Here is a 17,073-nt window from a genome sequence, read left to right on the forward strand (position 1 = left end):
CAATACAAAGTAGCGATTTTTACAATTGCCCCAGAATGAGAAGATTTAATTAGAAGATCTAATTTAAAAGATAAGAATAAACAAAATCTATTTTCATTTCAGCTGAAAGTGGACTCACAGAGGGCTGTTTTCCAGTGAACATGTTATTCATTCCGTCTAAGCAGAAGGATTCCCAACCTCACTTACTAACTAGCTGAAGAAACGTTTCCCTAGAGATTTCATTCAAAATGGTAGGTTCCCTAAGGCACACCTAAGTTAGCAGGCGATCTTTTTCTCCATGTCCATCTCATATATTCTAGGCATTAAAGTTCAAAATCTGTTTTTTAATGTTTAACATACCCTGTAAGGAGGGACACTATTTAAGGACAACAGATTATCTTGATTACTTCTATGCAATGTGTATACTGCTATTTTTTTTTTTTTTTTTAAATCAAATAAGTAACTAACTATCCTTTAAGGGAGAACAACCTACCACATAAATAAGAGCTTTCCAGGTAGAAAAATCAGACAAGTGAATGAATTAAAACTTCATTCCACCCAAGCCTTCATGTATACATCAGGAAAACACAGTATTTAGCAACGAAAGATCTTACTGAGCTTGAACAAAGCACTACTTGTATTAGTGTACCCTAATGCATTAATAATGACAAGCAAGAAAATGTTTCTCTTTCCTTTACATGTCAAATTATTTTGATGTCATTTTATCTGTTCAACATTACATTTATTTTTGTTCACTGTAAAAATTATGTTTTTAAGATGGAAAAAGCCAGCAATCTGGCACTTATGCTTATCGTTATAAAGGATTTTAGAACGCTTAAAGATTTGAAAAAAGAGAAAAACTTGTCTCATTAGTTTGGGCCTTGTAATTAAAAATCTGTTATACTTTAAAATGGGCTAAGCTTAAGTTTATTTGTACGTTACTTAAAAACTTTTTTTGCTTTGAGACAAGGTTGTGCTCTGTTGCCTGGGCTGGAGTGCAGTGGTGCAGTGATTCTCCCACCTCAGCCTCCTGATTAGCTGGGACTACAGGCACATGCCATCACGCTTGGCTAATTTTTTAAGGATGGGGTTTTGCCATGTTGCCCAGGCTGGTCTCAAACTCCTGGACTCAAGCAATCTACCTGCCTCAGCCTCCCAAAGTGCTGGGATTACAGTCATAAGCCACCACGCCCAGCCTTGTATATTACTTTCTTTAAATAGAAAATAACAAGCTGAGAATCACAAGAGACTCAAATGAAAGAAGAAGTATGTTAAAAGAATTCTAAATTCTTTCTAGTTTTATTTATGAGGTCCTTTGTGTCAATCACATTCCCTAGACAAACTTACTATTCTCTAAACATGCTTAGTATTTTCTTACCTCTGTCTTTTCCCATGCTAGTCTATCTTTATAATGCCACCCCAATACCCCAATCCCCTCCCCACATCGCTACCTTTTGAAATTTTACCCTTCTTTAAAAAACCCAGCTCAAATTACACCTCCCCAATAGTATCCCCTGATCTCTTCTCATACCAGAAATTCTCCCTCTCCCCAGAAGCCATATAGAAGGTAGACATGAAGCATCAGTACTTGGTGAAAAGTTTTAAGGGAGTGGTAACTTTATACAGCCAGTACTATCTACCTCATAACAGCTTCCGGAAATAGTTCTGGTATCTCAAATTTGACTTATAGTACAGCACAGACAAGGATTCATACCAATACTATATATTTTGCAAAGGATTACACCATCTACATGTGTAGATATACATACACACAAGACACACACACGTTCAAGAGATACTGACGACCTGCAATACACAAGTGCTTTTTAAGAAAGAGAAACAGAACAAAATTAAAAACAAACCAACAACAAAAAAGTGAGCCACTGTCCTAAATTCAAAGGTATAGTTACTATTTGTTTCTGGGAAGCAAAATCAAGAGTCTAGTGTCTATAAAAGCATTTAAAGAAGGCTGGGGCCGATTGTTGCTTGTCTTATTTAGGAAGGGTTAGAAGAGTTATTCACAGGAAAAAGAAATACTGATTATCTTAATTTTGAATCCAGAGCTGTTCAAGTGGCTTTGTGAACTCCAGTTAACCAATAAACTAACCATATAGAACTATAATTCAAGTATCTCTAGTGGAGTATATCTAAAGGAACAGAAAGGTCACATCTAATGTTACAGCCCAACACCTTGTGCTTCTAATAAGAAACTGAAAGCACTGTAATGAAATACAAGGCCTCTGAGAGGGTCAGAAAGACTTACCAATAAAGCTCACCAAGAAACAACTGCAGCTCAAACCGTCCATGAGATTCATGATCACAAATTTCAATATTGAATAGTGACCTCTAAAGCTAGACAAGTGTGGCTTAAACGTGAGCAGCCTGAATCATGATCACACTTAGGGCCAATGGTGAAAAACAGACAGAGATGTACTTCTAGCCTAGCAACTGACTAATTTTTTGGTCCCTGGGTAGTTTCTGTGCTTTCTTTCCTCTCAACCCTCCAATGGCACATGCTTTCTTAGCAGTTTCTATGTTCACCTGCCTTTCCCTTTCAGTGGCAGTGAGTCACTAACAGCCAAATCCACAAGGACCCTCTGTTACCTGTTATCTGGCGGAGCAAGAGATAAAACATCTCACTAGTTATATCATCATTCAATGTAGCCTTTTAGATAATGTCAACATTTTCTGGGTTAACCATCTTAAACATTATTCCAGAGCTAACAGTAAGGTAGGTTACAAAAATAAGTACTTTTTTTTGGGTAGAGACAGGGTCTCCCCATGTTGCCCAGGCTGGTCTCGACCTCCTGAGCTCAAGCAATCCTTCTGTCTTGCCTCCCAAAGTGTTGGGATTATAGGTGTGAGCCACCATACCCAGTCCACATTTCTTTTTTTAATGTGGCTTTTTGTTTTTGACAAAATACTTCTCTTCCTTGAGAACCACTGCTTTAGGATAAAGTGTTTATAAGTCAAAGATGCTTATCTGCAGCCATTCATTATTTCATTCTATAGATTTTATTAAGTGCCTATTAGGTGCAAGGCAGTTAGAAACTCTAAGTATACAGCAGCAGATTCACAGATAAGAGACCTATTCTCATCTAATGGGGCAGACTGATAATAAATCTAAAACAAGTATCTAACAGTTTCAAATACTGGCGAATGCTATGAAAACAAACCAGGAGAATAAGCCTGAGTGTGATTTTGGGGAGAGGGTGCCCCTTTAGAAAGGGAGGCAGGGAAGTCAGGGGAAACTCGGCTGTGACTTGAAGCCATCTAAAGAAACAGAAGTCTAGGTAGGGGAAAAACAGTGAGTGTTGAGGCATAAATGAGTTTGGCATGTTCAGGAACAGAAAGTCAGTCAGTGCGGCTAGAACACAGTAAGAATGGAGAGTGTGGCAGCAGACAAGGTAGGAGATGCAAGCTGCAGTCAGATCATATGGGGTCTTAGATCCTTTAAAAAAAAGGTTAGATTTTATTCCAGGTACAGTAGAAAGCCACTGAAAGGATTTAAGCAAGAAAGGGATTTATGTTTTTATAAGATAACTCTGGCTTTGGTATGAATAAAGGATTACTGCCATATAAATAGATACTCTGTAGATATAACTGATGATAGAAATTTAGGGTGGTCAGGCATAGGTTATTTGCTTTAACTTGAAATTAAGTAATAGGATGGCTAAGAGAACACTGACCTCCACCCCCTGCCTAAAAGAAAAAGAAAGGAAGGAGCCACCTGACCAGATTTCCACTCTGCTGGAAACTAGACTTTTTAAAAAGTATTTGTAAGAAACAATAGTTCTGAAACCATTCTATAGTTCTGAGAGTCCTAAGTATGTTTTTCTTAACTCCCACCTTACCACTTGCGAATCTAAAATCAAAAGAGCAGCCTCAACCATGACACTCTAAAAGAGGCTTTAGTTACAGTAAAGTCTCTGTAATTTATAGCTACTAAATTATCATTTCTCTTAGATAGTTAATATAAAGAAATGAAAAGTTAGCTCCTCTGTATTTGATGACTAATGATGTAAATACGATTACAAAAGGAATGGTTTAACCAGTAAAGTTTTAAATCTGTAAGAAACACCAATTGCAAATCAACCTTTGATAAACTGACTGGACTAATCACCATAGTTTTCTTTTAAGAATTTCCTTGGACTAGGCATGGTGGTTCACACCTGTAATCCCAGAACTTCGGGAGGCCAAGGAGGGAGGATCACATGAGCCCAGGAGTTTGAGTGCAAGACCAGCCTGGGCAACATAGCGAGACCACATCTCTACAAGAAAAAAAGTTTAAAAAAATTTTCCTTGGTCTGCTAATTCAAATTGCTGTAAATACTGCATTTCAAGGTAACAAAATTCTATATTTTTAAAAGATTTATTGAAAGCCATTTTTCACTAGTTTATGGGACCATCTTTTTGGTCTGAACTAGTTAACATTTTGCTTGATCTTAAAATAAAAGCAAACATTATCAGCATAAGAAAATGTAACATATGACCATACCTCCACTTTAATTCTCTTTGGGGATAATTCATCTCTTTCTCCACATTTTGACCTAAGGGAAAGGGGAGAGGAAAAAAAAAAAAAAAAACTTGAGAAAGTAACTGATTTTATTCCAAAGGCATCTCAGCCTATAACCTTCCACCAAAATATATACCCGAAACTCCAACACCAGAAATGACATACTCATAATGAACATTAAAATAATGAAGAAAAGATCTTTCATCATTTCCAAGTCAACACTAGGGAATGTGTACATACAATTACACATTTTAAAAGGCCACTACCTAAGAACTCCCCACCTCTGGCTTCGATATGAAAGCCACTCAATAATTTTTTTTTTTAAAGATGGGGTCTCGCTATGTTCAAGCCAGACTAGTCACAAACTTCCAGGCTCAAGTGATCCTTGTTACGTAACATGGGCACAGTAAGATGGCGCCGGTTCCGGGTTCTTCACCCACGGTTCCCGGTTGTCCACCCCGCGAGCCCGCCAAGAGAAGGCCAATCAGGGAAGAACACCTCCTGCCTTTCACTCAAACCCCACCCCTAAGCCAATCACCGATGCCACGTAGCCCCACTGAGGATAAAAACCCAGCACCTAAGCAGCTCGCCCCTTCTTCCTTCCTTCTCCTCCTCCGTGTGGTGTCTGTCGCCTTGGTGCCTCCAATAAAATCTCTTGACTGCGACCAGCGTGTCTTTGGTTTGAGCCCGATCGGCTCCGACTCTTTGAGTCCTCCCACCTCGGCCTCCCAAATTGCTGGGATTACAGGCGTGAGCCACTGTGCCCAGCCTAGCACTTAATAAATATTTAATGATCATCACATAATGAAAAAAAAAATCAAGGAGGATATCCCTTTATGGTTCAGTAGGAATAATTTAGGATAAAATGACTAAAATGACCACTTAAGATGTATGTTTATGGCTACATGAGATTAAAATGCATTTTGTCTATCTACAGAAACAACAGATGTATTTACCCTGACCCAGCAATTTATCTGCTGGGAAAACCTATCCCAGAGGTAACTACATATATATAAAATGATGCTCCATCAATGGTAAGACACATAATTATTTCATGTACCACTAGGAAATTAATTAAACTATGATAAGCCATCAACTACAAGTTATACTTCAATATAAAAGATGTTAAAATGTGAAAAAGTACATCTCAGAATCAACAAAACCTATTATGTATGATATTATTTATTATGGTTTTACAATAAGAGACTAGATACAACCCCAGTAGCCATCAATAGGGGCTAAATGAATCACGGCACATCCACACAATTCAATACCATGCAGCCGTAAAAAAAAATAATGAGGGCACCTTAGGAGTCCAAGGTGGCTTCTAAATTATGTAAAAGTGTTAATATATTTTAAAGTACATTTAACTCTAATAGGAAAGGTGAGGCTAGGCCCGGTGGCTCACGCCTGTAATCCCAGCACTTTGGGAGGCCAAGGTGGGCGGATCACAAGGTCAAGAGATCGAGACCATCCTGGCCAACATGGTGAAACCTCATCTCTACTGAAAATACAAAAATTAGCTGGGCATGGTGGCGCACGCCTGTAGTCCCAGCTACTTGGGAGGCTGAGGCAAGAGAATCGCTTGAACCCACGAGGTGGAGGTTGCAGTGAGCCGAGATAGAGCTACTGCACTCCAGCCTGGCGACAGAGCAAGACTCCGTCTAAAAAAAAAAAAAAAAGGAAAGGTGAAGGTAAATACTAGAGGAAACGGCTAAAAATTGGTGAAGGCAGTTGCCTCTGGAACGTGGAACTGAGAAGAGGGAAGGCAGAGCACAGGAACCGTTGAGTTTCGTTGTAAGCCTTCCATATTATACAACTTCTTTTTTTTTTTTTTTTTTTGAGACAGAGTCTCGCTCTGTCGCCCAGGCTGGAGTGCAGTGGCGCAGTCTCGGCTCACTGCAAGCTCCGCCTCCCGGGTTCACACCATTCTCCTGCCTCAGCCTCTCCGAGTAGCTGGGACTACAGGCGCCCACCACCATGCCCGGCTAATTTTTTTGTATTTTTAGTAGAGACAGGGTTTCACCGTGGTCTCGATCTCCTGACCTCGTGATCCGCCCGCGTCGGCCTCCCAAAGTGCTGGGATTACAAGCGTGAGCCACCACACCCGGCCCAAAACTTCTTGAACTGTGGACATGTATCACTTTGATTAAAGAAAATTATTTAAATAAAGTACTCAGAAAGAAAACAGTGTATAATACAATGAAGAAAATGAAAAATCAGTGAATCAGCTCTTGATTATCCAACTCCAAAAAAAAAAACCTTATAAATAATCCCATAGAATGTTGGTGTATATTCTTACCCTGTTCATTTAGTCTACATGATTTTACTTGTCAGTTATAAATACGCAGGTACTGACGTAGGGCAGAAAATGAAACTGCTGTTGAGTTAGGAAAAATAATGGTAATGATGGCAAATGCCTATAGTGCTGGTTTTCAAACTTAGGATGCACAAGAATGCTCTGGGATGCTTGTGAAAGTTCAGATTCCAGGGTTCCATCCCCAAAGAATGTGATTTTTTAGGGCTGGAGAGGGTGCTCAGAATGTGAATTTTCAACAAAAACTTAGAGTTACTCTAATGCAGTGTTCATCTACATCCAGAGAAGCAGTGGCAGGCACAACACAATGTGGGTTGGAAATCAGGGTCCATGTGGAATCAAGTGAACAAAATCAAATGGTCCTATCCTGTAGACAATGCTTATGGCTCAAGTAAGGGTAAAGTGAAGAAAAATATGCTGTGTTTATATTAAATTTTGAAACCACCATTGCTTTTTAACATCATGTTTTATTTCAAACTTGTGTTCCATAACCCATTTGCTAGTAGTATAAGTATCTTTCAATTTTCCCTTAGATACTAGTCAATAGAGTCGTTTTACATATTCAGCTAATCTCATCAGATTGCAAACACCTTGCAAAAAGGACCATTCTATTTCCTCAGAGTTCAACAAGTTCATGTAGTTAGTGGGTGTACAAACACGTCTATAAATGCTGTCTGACTAAATCCCCTCATCACACTCAAAACCAAAGTGTGTGTGTGAGAAGAATGTCTAAAATCACTACCAGAACAATGCTATAGTAATTAGAGAATGATGCTTTTCAAAAGAGAACGGAGAGAATTAAACAACAAAAGTCACCTTAGCAATGTTTTCAAAAGTCACTGCATTGTTTAGTTTCATAGAATAATCATACTTCTACTTTTTCAGAAATGCTTATATTCTATCAATAGATGATGTTTCGAACTCTACTTCTCTCAAGCAATGCAAAAATACTGACAATTAGTTAAATACTTACTTGGTGGTTCTGTAAGTATATTTATAGGTGACTTCTCGAGAAATCTGTCGAGCCAAGGCAAAAAGCTCATCTCTTCTTGTCAGCAGGGCATTATCCTTCACACAGAGTTGAGCAGCTGCTTCATTAACAGTGAGCTGGATATCCAAAACAGTTTCAAAATTAACAACATTTTAATTTCATCAAAATGCAAAAGGTTTCACTTAAAATATAAGAATGTTACACCATTATATAATGAAATCATTATTCATAAAAATCAGAATAGTATTTATTACTAATTATTCCTAATGCCGAATTTCTGAAGAAAATCAACTCATCTGCCATCTCACAGAGCCCAAATTAATCATAATAGTCATCTTGATTTTATTTATTTATATGCTTTTTTTGGTTAGATAGGAGACTTTATAGACAACAAGGAAAATAAAAAGTAAAAAATATTCTGCAACTCGCTTATTAAAAAAACCAAAATATTAGAATACAGGATTTGCTGACACCATTTCTCTAACCAAAAATGAATGTAGATGATCTGACAGATTTTTTATGAACTGACATGAAAATTCTTAAAAAGGAATCAAGACCGTATGATTTTAAACATTTATCAAATCAGTTAGTAAAAAATAGAGTTATCACATACTAGGGCTATATTGGAAAATCAAGGTGTTGGACTAATCTCTAAGATCCATCTAATTCTACCACCTTTTCATAATTCAATAATTATTAAATATTGCCAATATAGAGTTGCTAGTTGACCAAACACTTTGTACTAAAATTTTGTTACCTTAAACACAAACTCTGTAATTGTTTAACAAACTAGAAAGTTTTTCACATAATTTTGTCAATAGATAATAGGAAATTGTCAAGAGGTATATCAGACTTTTTTAATATGCAAAAGATGTACTTAACCAAGGTACGATGATTAGCAAAAAGAAAATGGGACGTGATGGCAGACAGACCTGAGAAGAGTCCTGCTCCATCATTTACCAGCTGTGATTCTGGACATGCAAAACTTTTGAGAGGCTTGGTATTTGGTGTTCTGAGAGGCAAAATGGGATAATATCACTATCCCAAAAGGCTCTAACAAGATGTAGATGAGGAGACACACCTGGCATAGGGTTGTGGTTAGTGTTAGTTCTTGTTTTCTTTTGATAAGAAATCAGGTACGGCAGGACCCCCTTACCCACAGTTTTGCTGTCTGAGGTTTCAGTTACCTGTGGTCAACTGGGACCCAAAAATATTAAATGAAAAATTATACAAATAAACAATTCATAAGTTTTAAGCTGTGTGCCATCTCACTCTGCCTCATCTGAGTGATGAATCATCCCTTTGTCCAGTGTATCTACACTGTCTATACTCCTGGCCGTCAGTCACTTGGTGGCCATCTCAGTTATCAGATGGACTCTTCTGATATCTCAGTGCTCATGTTCCAGTTACCCTTATTTGACTCAACAATGGCCCCAAAGTGCAAGAGCAGTAATGCTGGCATATTGTTCTAATTGTCCTACTTTATTATTATTAATAGTTGTTGTTGTTAATCTCTTGCTGTGCCTAATTTATAAGTTAAACTTTATCATAAGTATGCATATATAGGGACGAACAGTATATATAAGGTTTGGTACCATTTGCAGTTTCAGGCATCCAACTGGGGGTCTTGGAATGTGTCCCAGATAAGAGGGGACTACAGTAGTCACCCTTTCTCCCTACCCAGGCATCTGCATCCAGGTAAATTATTTAGAATAATTTTTCTTACTTAAAATTTTTGAAAACAAAAATAAATAGCATGCAATCATTCCATCCAGAATGACAATATTCTAATATACATTATTCTAATATTTCAGTGTACATATAAACATTAAGTATATATGTACACACAAATTTGTAATCTACTTTTTTCAGTTACGTATGCTATATTTTTTATTTCTACCAATGTATTAAGGCAGAGACATGGCTTGTTTACATTAGCATCTGGCATGGGCTGGAAGTTCAATATATATCTGTTGACTGATGAATGAATTGAAAAATCCTTTATCACTTTTACTACCCACACATACAATATTCCATTGTAGAAAACAACCATATATTATTTAAACTACCTTCGCTCTGGACATCAAACTACCTCCAGTTTTCCATGGACTATTTAAAAAAAGCTGCATAAGAGGTTCTTAAATGTGCACCTTTGCACACATATCCAATTACTTCTTTGCAATAAATTCCTACAAATAGACCTGTTAGGTCACAGGGTATACTAAATTTTAAGAAATTTATACATCCACCTAACTACCCTCAGAAAAGTTGCTCTAAATCATAATGCTGTCAATAATTATATGATGAGTCCATTTCCTACAATCTTGACCAACATCAGTTATTATCTTTTTAAAACTTTACCAATTTTATATTTCTAAAACAGTATTTGGTTATAATTTGCATCTCTTTGACTATGAAACTAAAGCTTTTTCTTATATCTTTGACTCATTACAATGCTTCATTTTCTTAGAACTTCAGGAATTCTTTATTAACAGCATTAACTCTTTATCACATGTATTGGGATTTTTTTTTTTAATTTGTCATTAGCCATACAGTTTCTATGCCTTGGGTGACAGGCACAGAAAAACTCTTCCTACTCTAATAATATATAAATGTTCCATAATTTAGTCTAATCATTTTACTTTTCCCACCTAAGTATTTAAACCATCTAGAATGTGTTATGGTACATGGTATGATATAGATATTTAACATCCTCCTCCCCAAATTTATAACTGTAATTTATATTGATTTGTTCTGAGACAATTAATTTGGCCACTGATAGCAAGTTATAATAATAAACCCAAGTCTCCTATTTTAAACCTATAGCTAAATATGAAAGCATAATTGAAGGAAGAATTTATTTTCAGCCTTCTCCACTCCTCCTAAAGAGTCATCAATAGATAAATTCCTCCCCTAAGTGCCTTTGAAAGGCACAATGTTATTGGAGTTAAAAGTGAAATGTATACTTTAAATAATGATTTTTAAAATAAATCAACTTGAGTTTCAGCATGGCAGTAGCTAAATGACCCTGAAGAGGATTCTCAAATAGCTTTTTATGTAGCGATTTATTGTTCATATTAATAAATCTAAATTACTAAGGAAACCTCTGATTTTCAGTAAGATGTTTTAATTGACAACATTTCAGAGGTACTAGCTTACGCACAAACACAGAAAATAACTTTTCAACATAAACTGAAAACAATATTCTAGTATTCCTTCTATTACCTTTCCAGAAACCAAGAAAAATGAACATAATGCATTCACTGTCACTGAATTCAGGCTCCCAGAAACCAAAAAAGTAGACTAAACTCCAGGCCCTCAGGGAACCTGGTAAAAAACTGAGGCTGGAGAAATAACTCTAGCTCACTCCCGAGTTGTAATAAAAAGCTGATTCATGAAGCCTCTCCGTTAAAAACATGTGTTCTGTCAGTGTTACCTAGATTTCATGCTCCCTAGTTGCTAATAATGAACAAATCAATAACTCTCCCTTAAAAACATGTGTTCTGTCAGTGTTACCTAGATTTCATGCTCCCTAGTTGCCAATAATGAACAAATCAATAACTATTATGATATAATTACAAAAGAAAAATGAAAATATTCCCAAGCAGTTCGTCACTTGCAGCAGCACTGTCAGCTTTTTCTGAATGCCAATACTCTAATTTTGTTAAAAGGATAAAGTAACAAGATATTCTCCCTTACTGGTTTACTTATTTCCTCCATTTCCTCTTTCTGTGGCCCAAAATACCAAAATTCCACCATATCTTTATGTGAAAGGTTTCTTAAAGTTTGCTTCCCTTTTTTTTTTTTTTTTGAGATGGAGTCTCACTCTGTCTCCCAGGCTGGAATGCAGTGGCGCGACCTCAGCCTCCCAGGTTCAAGCGATTCTCCTGTCTCAGCCTCCCAAGTTGCTGGGACTACAGGCATGTGCCACCATGCCCAGCTATTTTTTTTGTATTTTTAGTACAGATGGGGTTTCATCACGTTGGCCAGGCTGGTCTCGAACTCCTGACCTCAAGCAATCCACCCACCTTGGCCTCCCAAAGTGCTGGGATTACAGGCATGAGCCACCATTCCTGGCTTCTTAAAGTTGGCTTTCTATCTTTTATAACTGGAATTAAAAACTGGACTTACTACAGTTATCTTTATCCTTAAGAATAGTAGTTTACTGATTCCTAAAAAAACTTTCTTTACAGGTTGTTAAAATTATAATCTCCAACAATTAAATGATTGTGACTTTAAGTACTGTTGGCACAAAAACACTGTGAACAACTGTGTGATAGGGAGGCTCAAAAGGCAATCAGGACTTTCATTTCCAGCACTAGGAGGGCTAGGTACCATTACTGGCCCCTCTCAGAAAAAAAAACTAAAAATGTTAAATAAAATAGGGAAGGGATCATCTTTTAAATGCTCAGTGAGTTGATGAGCATAAGGACATTGAGGCCAAAATGGATGAGTACAGTACCTCAAAGAAGTTAAGGACAGTTGCTAAACTTGATGAACTTGAGTTTCAATCTTCATGGCCTCATGGGGTTGAGAATGGGAAGGAAAAAAGAGGCAAAGCCCACAGCCCATCAGAATTGAAGAGTCTAAGATGCCTCCTCCATAAAGCTGAAACCTCAGCACACACACCCAATGTAAGGCTGAATTAGAAATACATCTGTACCCCCAGGAGAATGCAAAGAAAATTATCTGTCTTGAACCCTAGTTATGACTGAGAGAGAATAGAAGATACTTTCTTGAGATTTCATAACCCCCAATCAACCATAATTCACACTAAGTGGGCTGAGAATTTATTTTCACAGGGTCTTAGATTTGTAATGTCCCCAGATGCCCAGTAAAAAGAAAAAGCAAATAACCTCTAGAGAATTCACTTTCTTCCCGGGACTCTAAATGTTCTCACAGTTAAAGTTCCAAGAAATATGAATTCACATAAATCATAAAACATTAAAAGAAACAAGGCAACAAAACTGAAAACTGGTAGAAACAACAGACAGCAAAATCAGACCCTTAAAGACTTCATTTGAAGAAACAAAGGGATTTGAAAACACGACTAAAAAGCAATACAGTAAAAATAACCAAGAAACTTGAGAATCAGGAGAGGAGGACTGGACAGAAACAAGATTTAAAAAGTACACAAGTACACAATAAATAACAGAATAACCACTAACTGTGTTTTCTTTTTTTTTTTTTTTGAGACGGGAGTCTCACTCTGTCGCCCAGGCTGGAGTGCAGTGGTATGATCTTGGCTCACTGCAAGCTCCACTTCCCAGGTTCACGCCATTCTCCTGCCTCAGCATCCCAAGTAGCTGGGACTACAGGTGCCTGCCACCACACCCGGCTAATTTACACAAAGGTATCTTTAATTACTAAGGGAAAACTGCTAACATTATAGAATTTAATACCCCAAATAAATAGTAATTGAAAATGAGGGCAAAACAAAGATATTTTCTAGCAGGTAGGGAAGGACAGAGTTTGCCACCAGTAGGCCTTCATTAAGAAAATCCTAAATGAGCTTTAGATAGAAGGAAGCTAATCCCAGATGATAAATCTGTACAGAAAGAATATCAGGGCTAGAGGGGAGATACAAACAAAATAATGGAAAAAATCCAAAATATTAGTCATATAATAAATGTACATGGACCAAATGTTCCAGTTTCAACTGATCAGTATTTATAAAAGATATATATAAAACATGGGTTCAGAAAGGCTGAAAATAAAAGGATGATATAAAGATATAATAAGGAATAGACCAGGTGTGGTGGCTCACGCCTGTAATCCCAACACTTGGGGAGGCTGCAGCAGATAGATCGCTTGAGCCCAGGAGTTTGAGACCAGCCTGGGCAATGTGGAAACCCCGTCCCTACAAAAAAAAAATAAAGAAGAAAGAGGAAGGAACGAAGGAAGGAAGGAAGAAAAGAAAGGAAAAGACAAGACAAGAAAAAAGAAAAGAAAGAAATTAGCTAGGTGTGGTGGTGCATGCCTGTGGTCCCAGCTACCCAGGAGGCTGAGTGGGAGAATCACCTAAGCCTGGGAGGTCAAGGATACAGTGAGCTGTGATCTCACCACTGCACTCCAGCTTGGGTGACAAAGTGAACCCTGTCTCCAGAAAAAAAAAAAAAAAAGATATAAAGATGTAATAGGCAATGAGTAACAAAAAGAGAGCTCATGTATTTATATCAACATTAAATAAAATAGCTTTTTAAAGCAAAATGCATTATTAAAGGTTAATAATGCATAATACAAAGAGAAACAAACACTACAATCACAGTAAAATTTTAGTATACAACTTTTTTTTACTGATAGAGCAAGCAGACAAAATAATAGTTAAGAATATAAGATTTGAATAACAGAGTTAATAATCTTGTTAGAACAGACACATATAGAACACTCTACTAACAACTGCTTAAGATATCGTTTCCAAACGTAAAAAAACACAGACCACAAACTGAATCATAACTAAACTCTCAACAAATTTTAAAGGGTTGGCATCACACAAACCATGTTCTCTTGCCCTCAATGTAATTAAGTCAGAAATCATTAGGAAAAATAAGGAAAAAAAATTACTCATATTTGGAAATAAACACTTTTAAATAACTCATGGTCAGAAATCATAAAAATAATTAAAATTGAAAAATAATAAAATAACCTCATAACAAAACTTTGAGAATAACACTGAATCAATACATGTGAAAATTATACTTTAATTGTTCACATTAGAAAAAGAATGACTAAAAATTAATGAACTAAGCACCCAAATTAAGTTAGATAAGAACAATAAAATAACTAAGAAAGGAGACAAATATATACACGTGTACAGCACAAGCAAGAATAGCAACTAAGCCCAGAGTGGCTTCTTCAAAAAGATCAGAGGTTGGCAAGCTTTTTCTGTAAAAGGCCAGAGAGTAAATATTTTAGGCTTTACAGGCCAGCCTGTGTCACAACTACTTAACTCACCATTGTAGCTCAAAATCAGCCACAAATAGTACATAAATAAATAGGCCCAGCTGTGTGCCAATAAAAGTTTATTTATAAAAACAGGAGTTGAGTGACACTGGGCACACAGACCCTAGTTTGCAGATCTCTGAAAAAGAATATAATTGGCAAACCTTTGGCAAGGTTGATCAGGGGCTAAGGAGAGATAAGTGTAAAATCAATATTAGGTCAACATTAGGTCTTAAAAAACTATAAATAACTTTATGCCACTAAGTTTGAAAACTCAGATGAAATGGGTATTCTTAGAAAAATGTAACTTACCAAAATTGACTCAAGAAATAGACTACCATAATTCATTTTTAAAAATCATCAGAAGGAAAAGTCCAGCATTTTAAGTGTTAGATGCTGAAATCTATGAATTCTGAGATTGAGAGTTCAGAATAAAACAAGCTAACTTAATGTGTCCACGTTTATGCGGTTCTCAGATTCAGCATTCCTCCTCTCTCAAAGGTGAAATTGCTGGCCTCCTCTGAAACACTCAGCCTTGACTTCTCAGCACTACAATGGAAACTGACCTAAGCTTGGCATCACTGTTTATTCTATAGGCCTGGGTCCTTATCTTGTTAACCTGCTCAGCACACCCCAATTCCTGCAGAATTTCTTCTGCTCAGCCTACAGCTACCTGCTGACTACATTCTTCTCTTCTGCTTCCTATCTTTCTAGAGCTCTTTGACTGGAAGCTGCTATCTGCTGACAAATATTCTGTAATGCCAAATTATCTACCTGCTTACATTTCTGAGTATTACAAGTTTCTACATTCTCTATTGCCTTGCTGTTCCCAAGTTTTAGTTGCTCTCTCCTCATCCATTCACTGATTTAAGATTGGGGGCACACTGCTTGCCTAGTTTACCACCTACTATCTGTTAACGCCCCTTATGATAGATGCAACACTGCCTGCTGGCTTTTTTCTGATATCGCCTCTGGGTTTGTCCCTTGGCACCTGCCGAACGCCAGCAAGGTATGTGGTTCTAAACTTCAGCCCTCACTCTCTTCACAATCTGACACCTATAAAACAGACTGTACTCAGCCAGGCTGTAGGACTATTGCTGATTCTTTAGCTTAAAAAAAAAAAAAAAAGAGGGGCTTAACAGTAAGTCATTCCATAATTCTTTATGGTGTACATTTGGAAACAAATTATGTTATTATAAATATATAAACAAATATTTTCTTCTTCTTCCAAGAAAAAGAATCTTATGTACTTGAACAGTTGAAAAAAACTTACAGGTATAGATAGCTTCCTGAATTTCATCCACCAGTGACCTACATACAGCTCTATGTCTTGAAAGATTAAAAGAACAGTATCCACACAATTTATATGAAGAAAACCCTCAGAACAGTGAGATTAAGCCAACAATGAATTAAGAGTAAATCACGTATTCCTTATGTGGAAATTGAGTACAAACTAGCAACATTCTTTAATCTCAGGAACTTAGAAGAACTAAAAAAACTTCTACTAATTTTAAATAATCAGGAGAAAAAATACAAAATTCTCATAATACCTAAAATATATACCTAATAGTACCTTCTTTCAATTCCCCCAGGATTCTCTAATTTCTTCCAAGATCTTGGATAGTTACTAGTTTTAAGAAAGCTTCCTGATTCACAAGCATTTACCCTAAACTATATTATTGGACCAGATTCACATACTGGAGTACAAGTAACAAGTAGGCCTAAGTTAAGTTTCAAAAACACAAGCCACAACTTCCAAAGCCCCCACCCCCACATTTCAGCCTACTGGCATTCATTTTGAGTATTTCTTTATTTTGGGAAACCCATGGTCTCATTACTTAAATACCATATGTACCTACTTATCTAAAGAGGCAAAGAGCCCCTTAGCAAAAGCTAAGTGTAAAATAATTCTTTTTAGATTTTTTAAAAGTAGGGTATGATTTTTTTTAAGTCAGGTTAACTAGGTTTGTTAATCTTTTAGAAACACTTTTACTCTGATAAAAATACACGTATTTCGACTCAACTTTGTGTTTCATCTGCTATGTTTTAAAAATTATAAGAAAACTAGATTAAAGCATGAAGCTAAAATTGCCAACACATTTTGCCTTTTGTTTTTCTACTAATGACAGCCATATAGCCCTTTTAGTGGATTCCTCTACTGGTTCAAAGGATACTCCCAAAATAGATCAAGTCACAGACTGGCTATGACTTAAGTAATTCTGCTAACCAATTATCTGATCTCAAGCTCCAACATTCATGTCTAAAATCATTTATTTAAAAAGATCAGGCTAGGTACAGTGGCTCATACCTGTAATCCCAGCACTTTGG

At 36.7% G+C, this 17,073-nt stretch overlaps 1 protein-coding gene across 4 annotated transcripts in view; it reads right to left on the minus strand.

Annotated features, from left to right (window-relative positions):
* Positions 1-17,073, minus strand: part of NAB1 (NGFI-A binding protein 1) — a 45,091-nt gene that overhangs the window by 15,618 nt on the left and 12,400 nt on the right. For all 4 annotated transcript variants that reach the window (XM_032755133.2, XM_058440169.1, XM_032755132.2 and 1 more), the window contains 2 exons: positions 7,786-7,919; positions 4,478-4,529 (listed from right to left, as the gene is read on the minus strand). In XM_032755133.2, coding sequence (XP_032611024.1) covers positions 4,478-4,529; positions 7,786-7,919 — 186 coding nt within the window. The remainder of the gene's footprint in view (positions 1-4,477; positions 4,530-7,785; positions 7,920-17,073) is intronic.

Source organism: Hylobates moloch, unplaced genomic scaffold, assembly GCF_009828535.3.
Source record: "Hylobates moloch isolate HMO894 unplaced genomic scaffold, HMol_V3 SCAFFOLD_1, whole genome shotgun sequence".
Taxonomy (NCBI): domain Eukaryota; kingdom Metazoa; phylum Chordata; class Mammalia; order Primates; family Hylobatidae; genus Hylobates; species Hylobates moloch.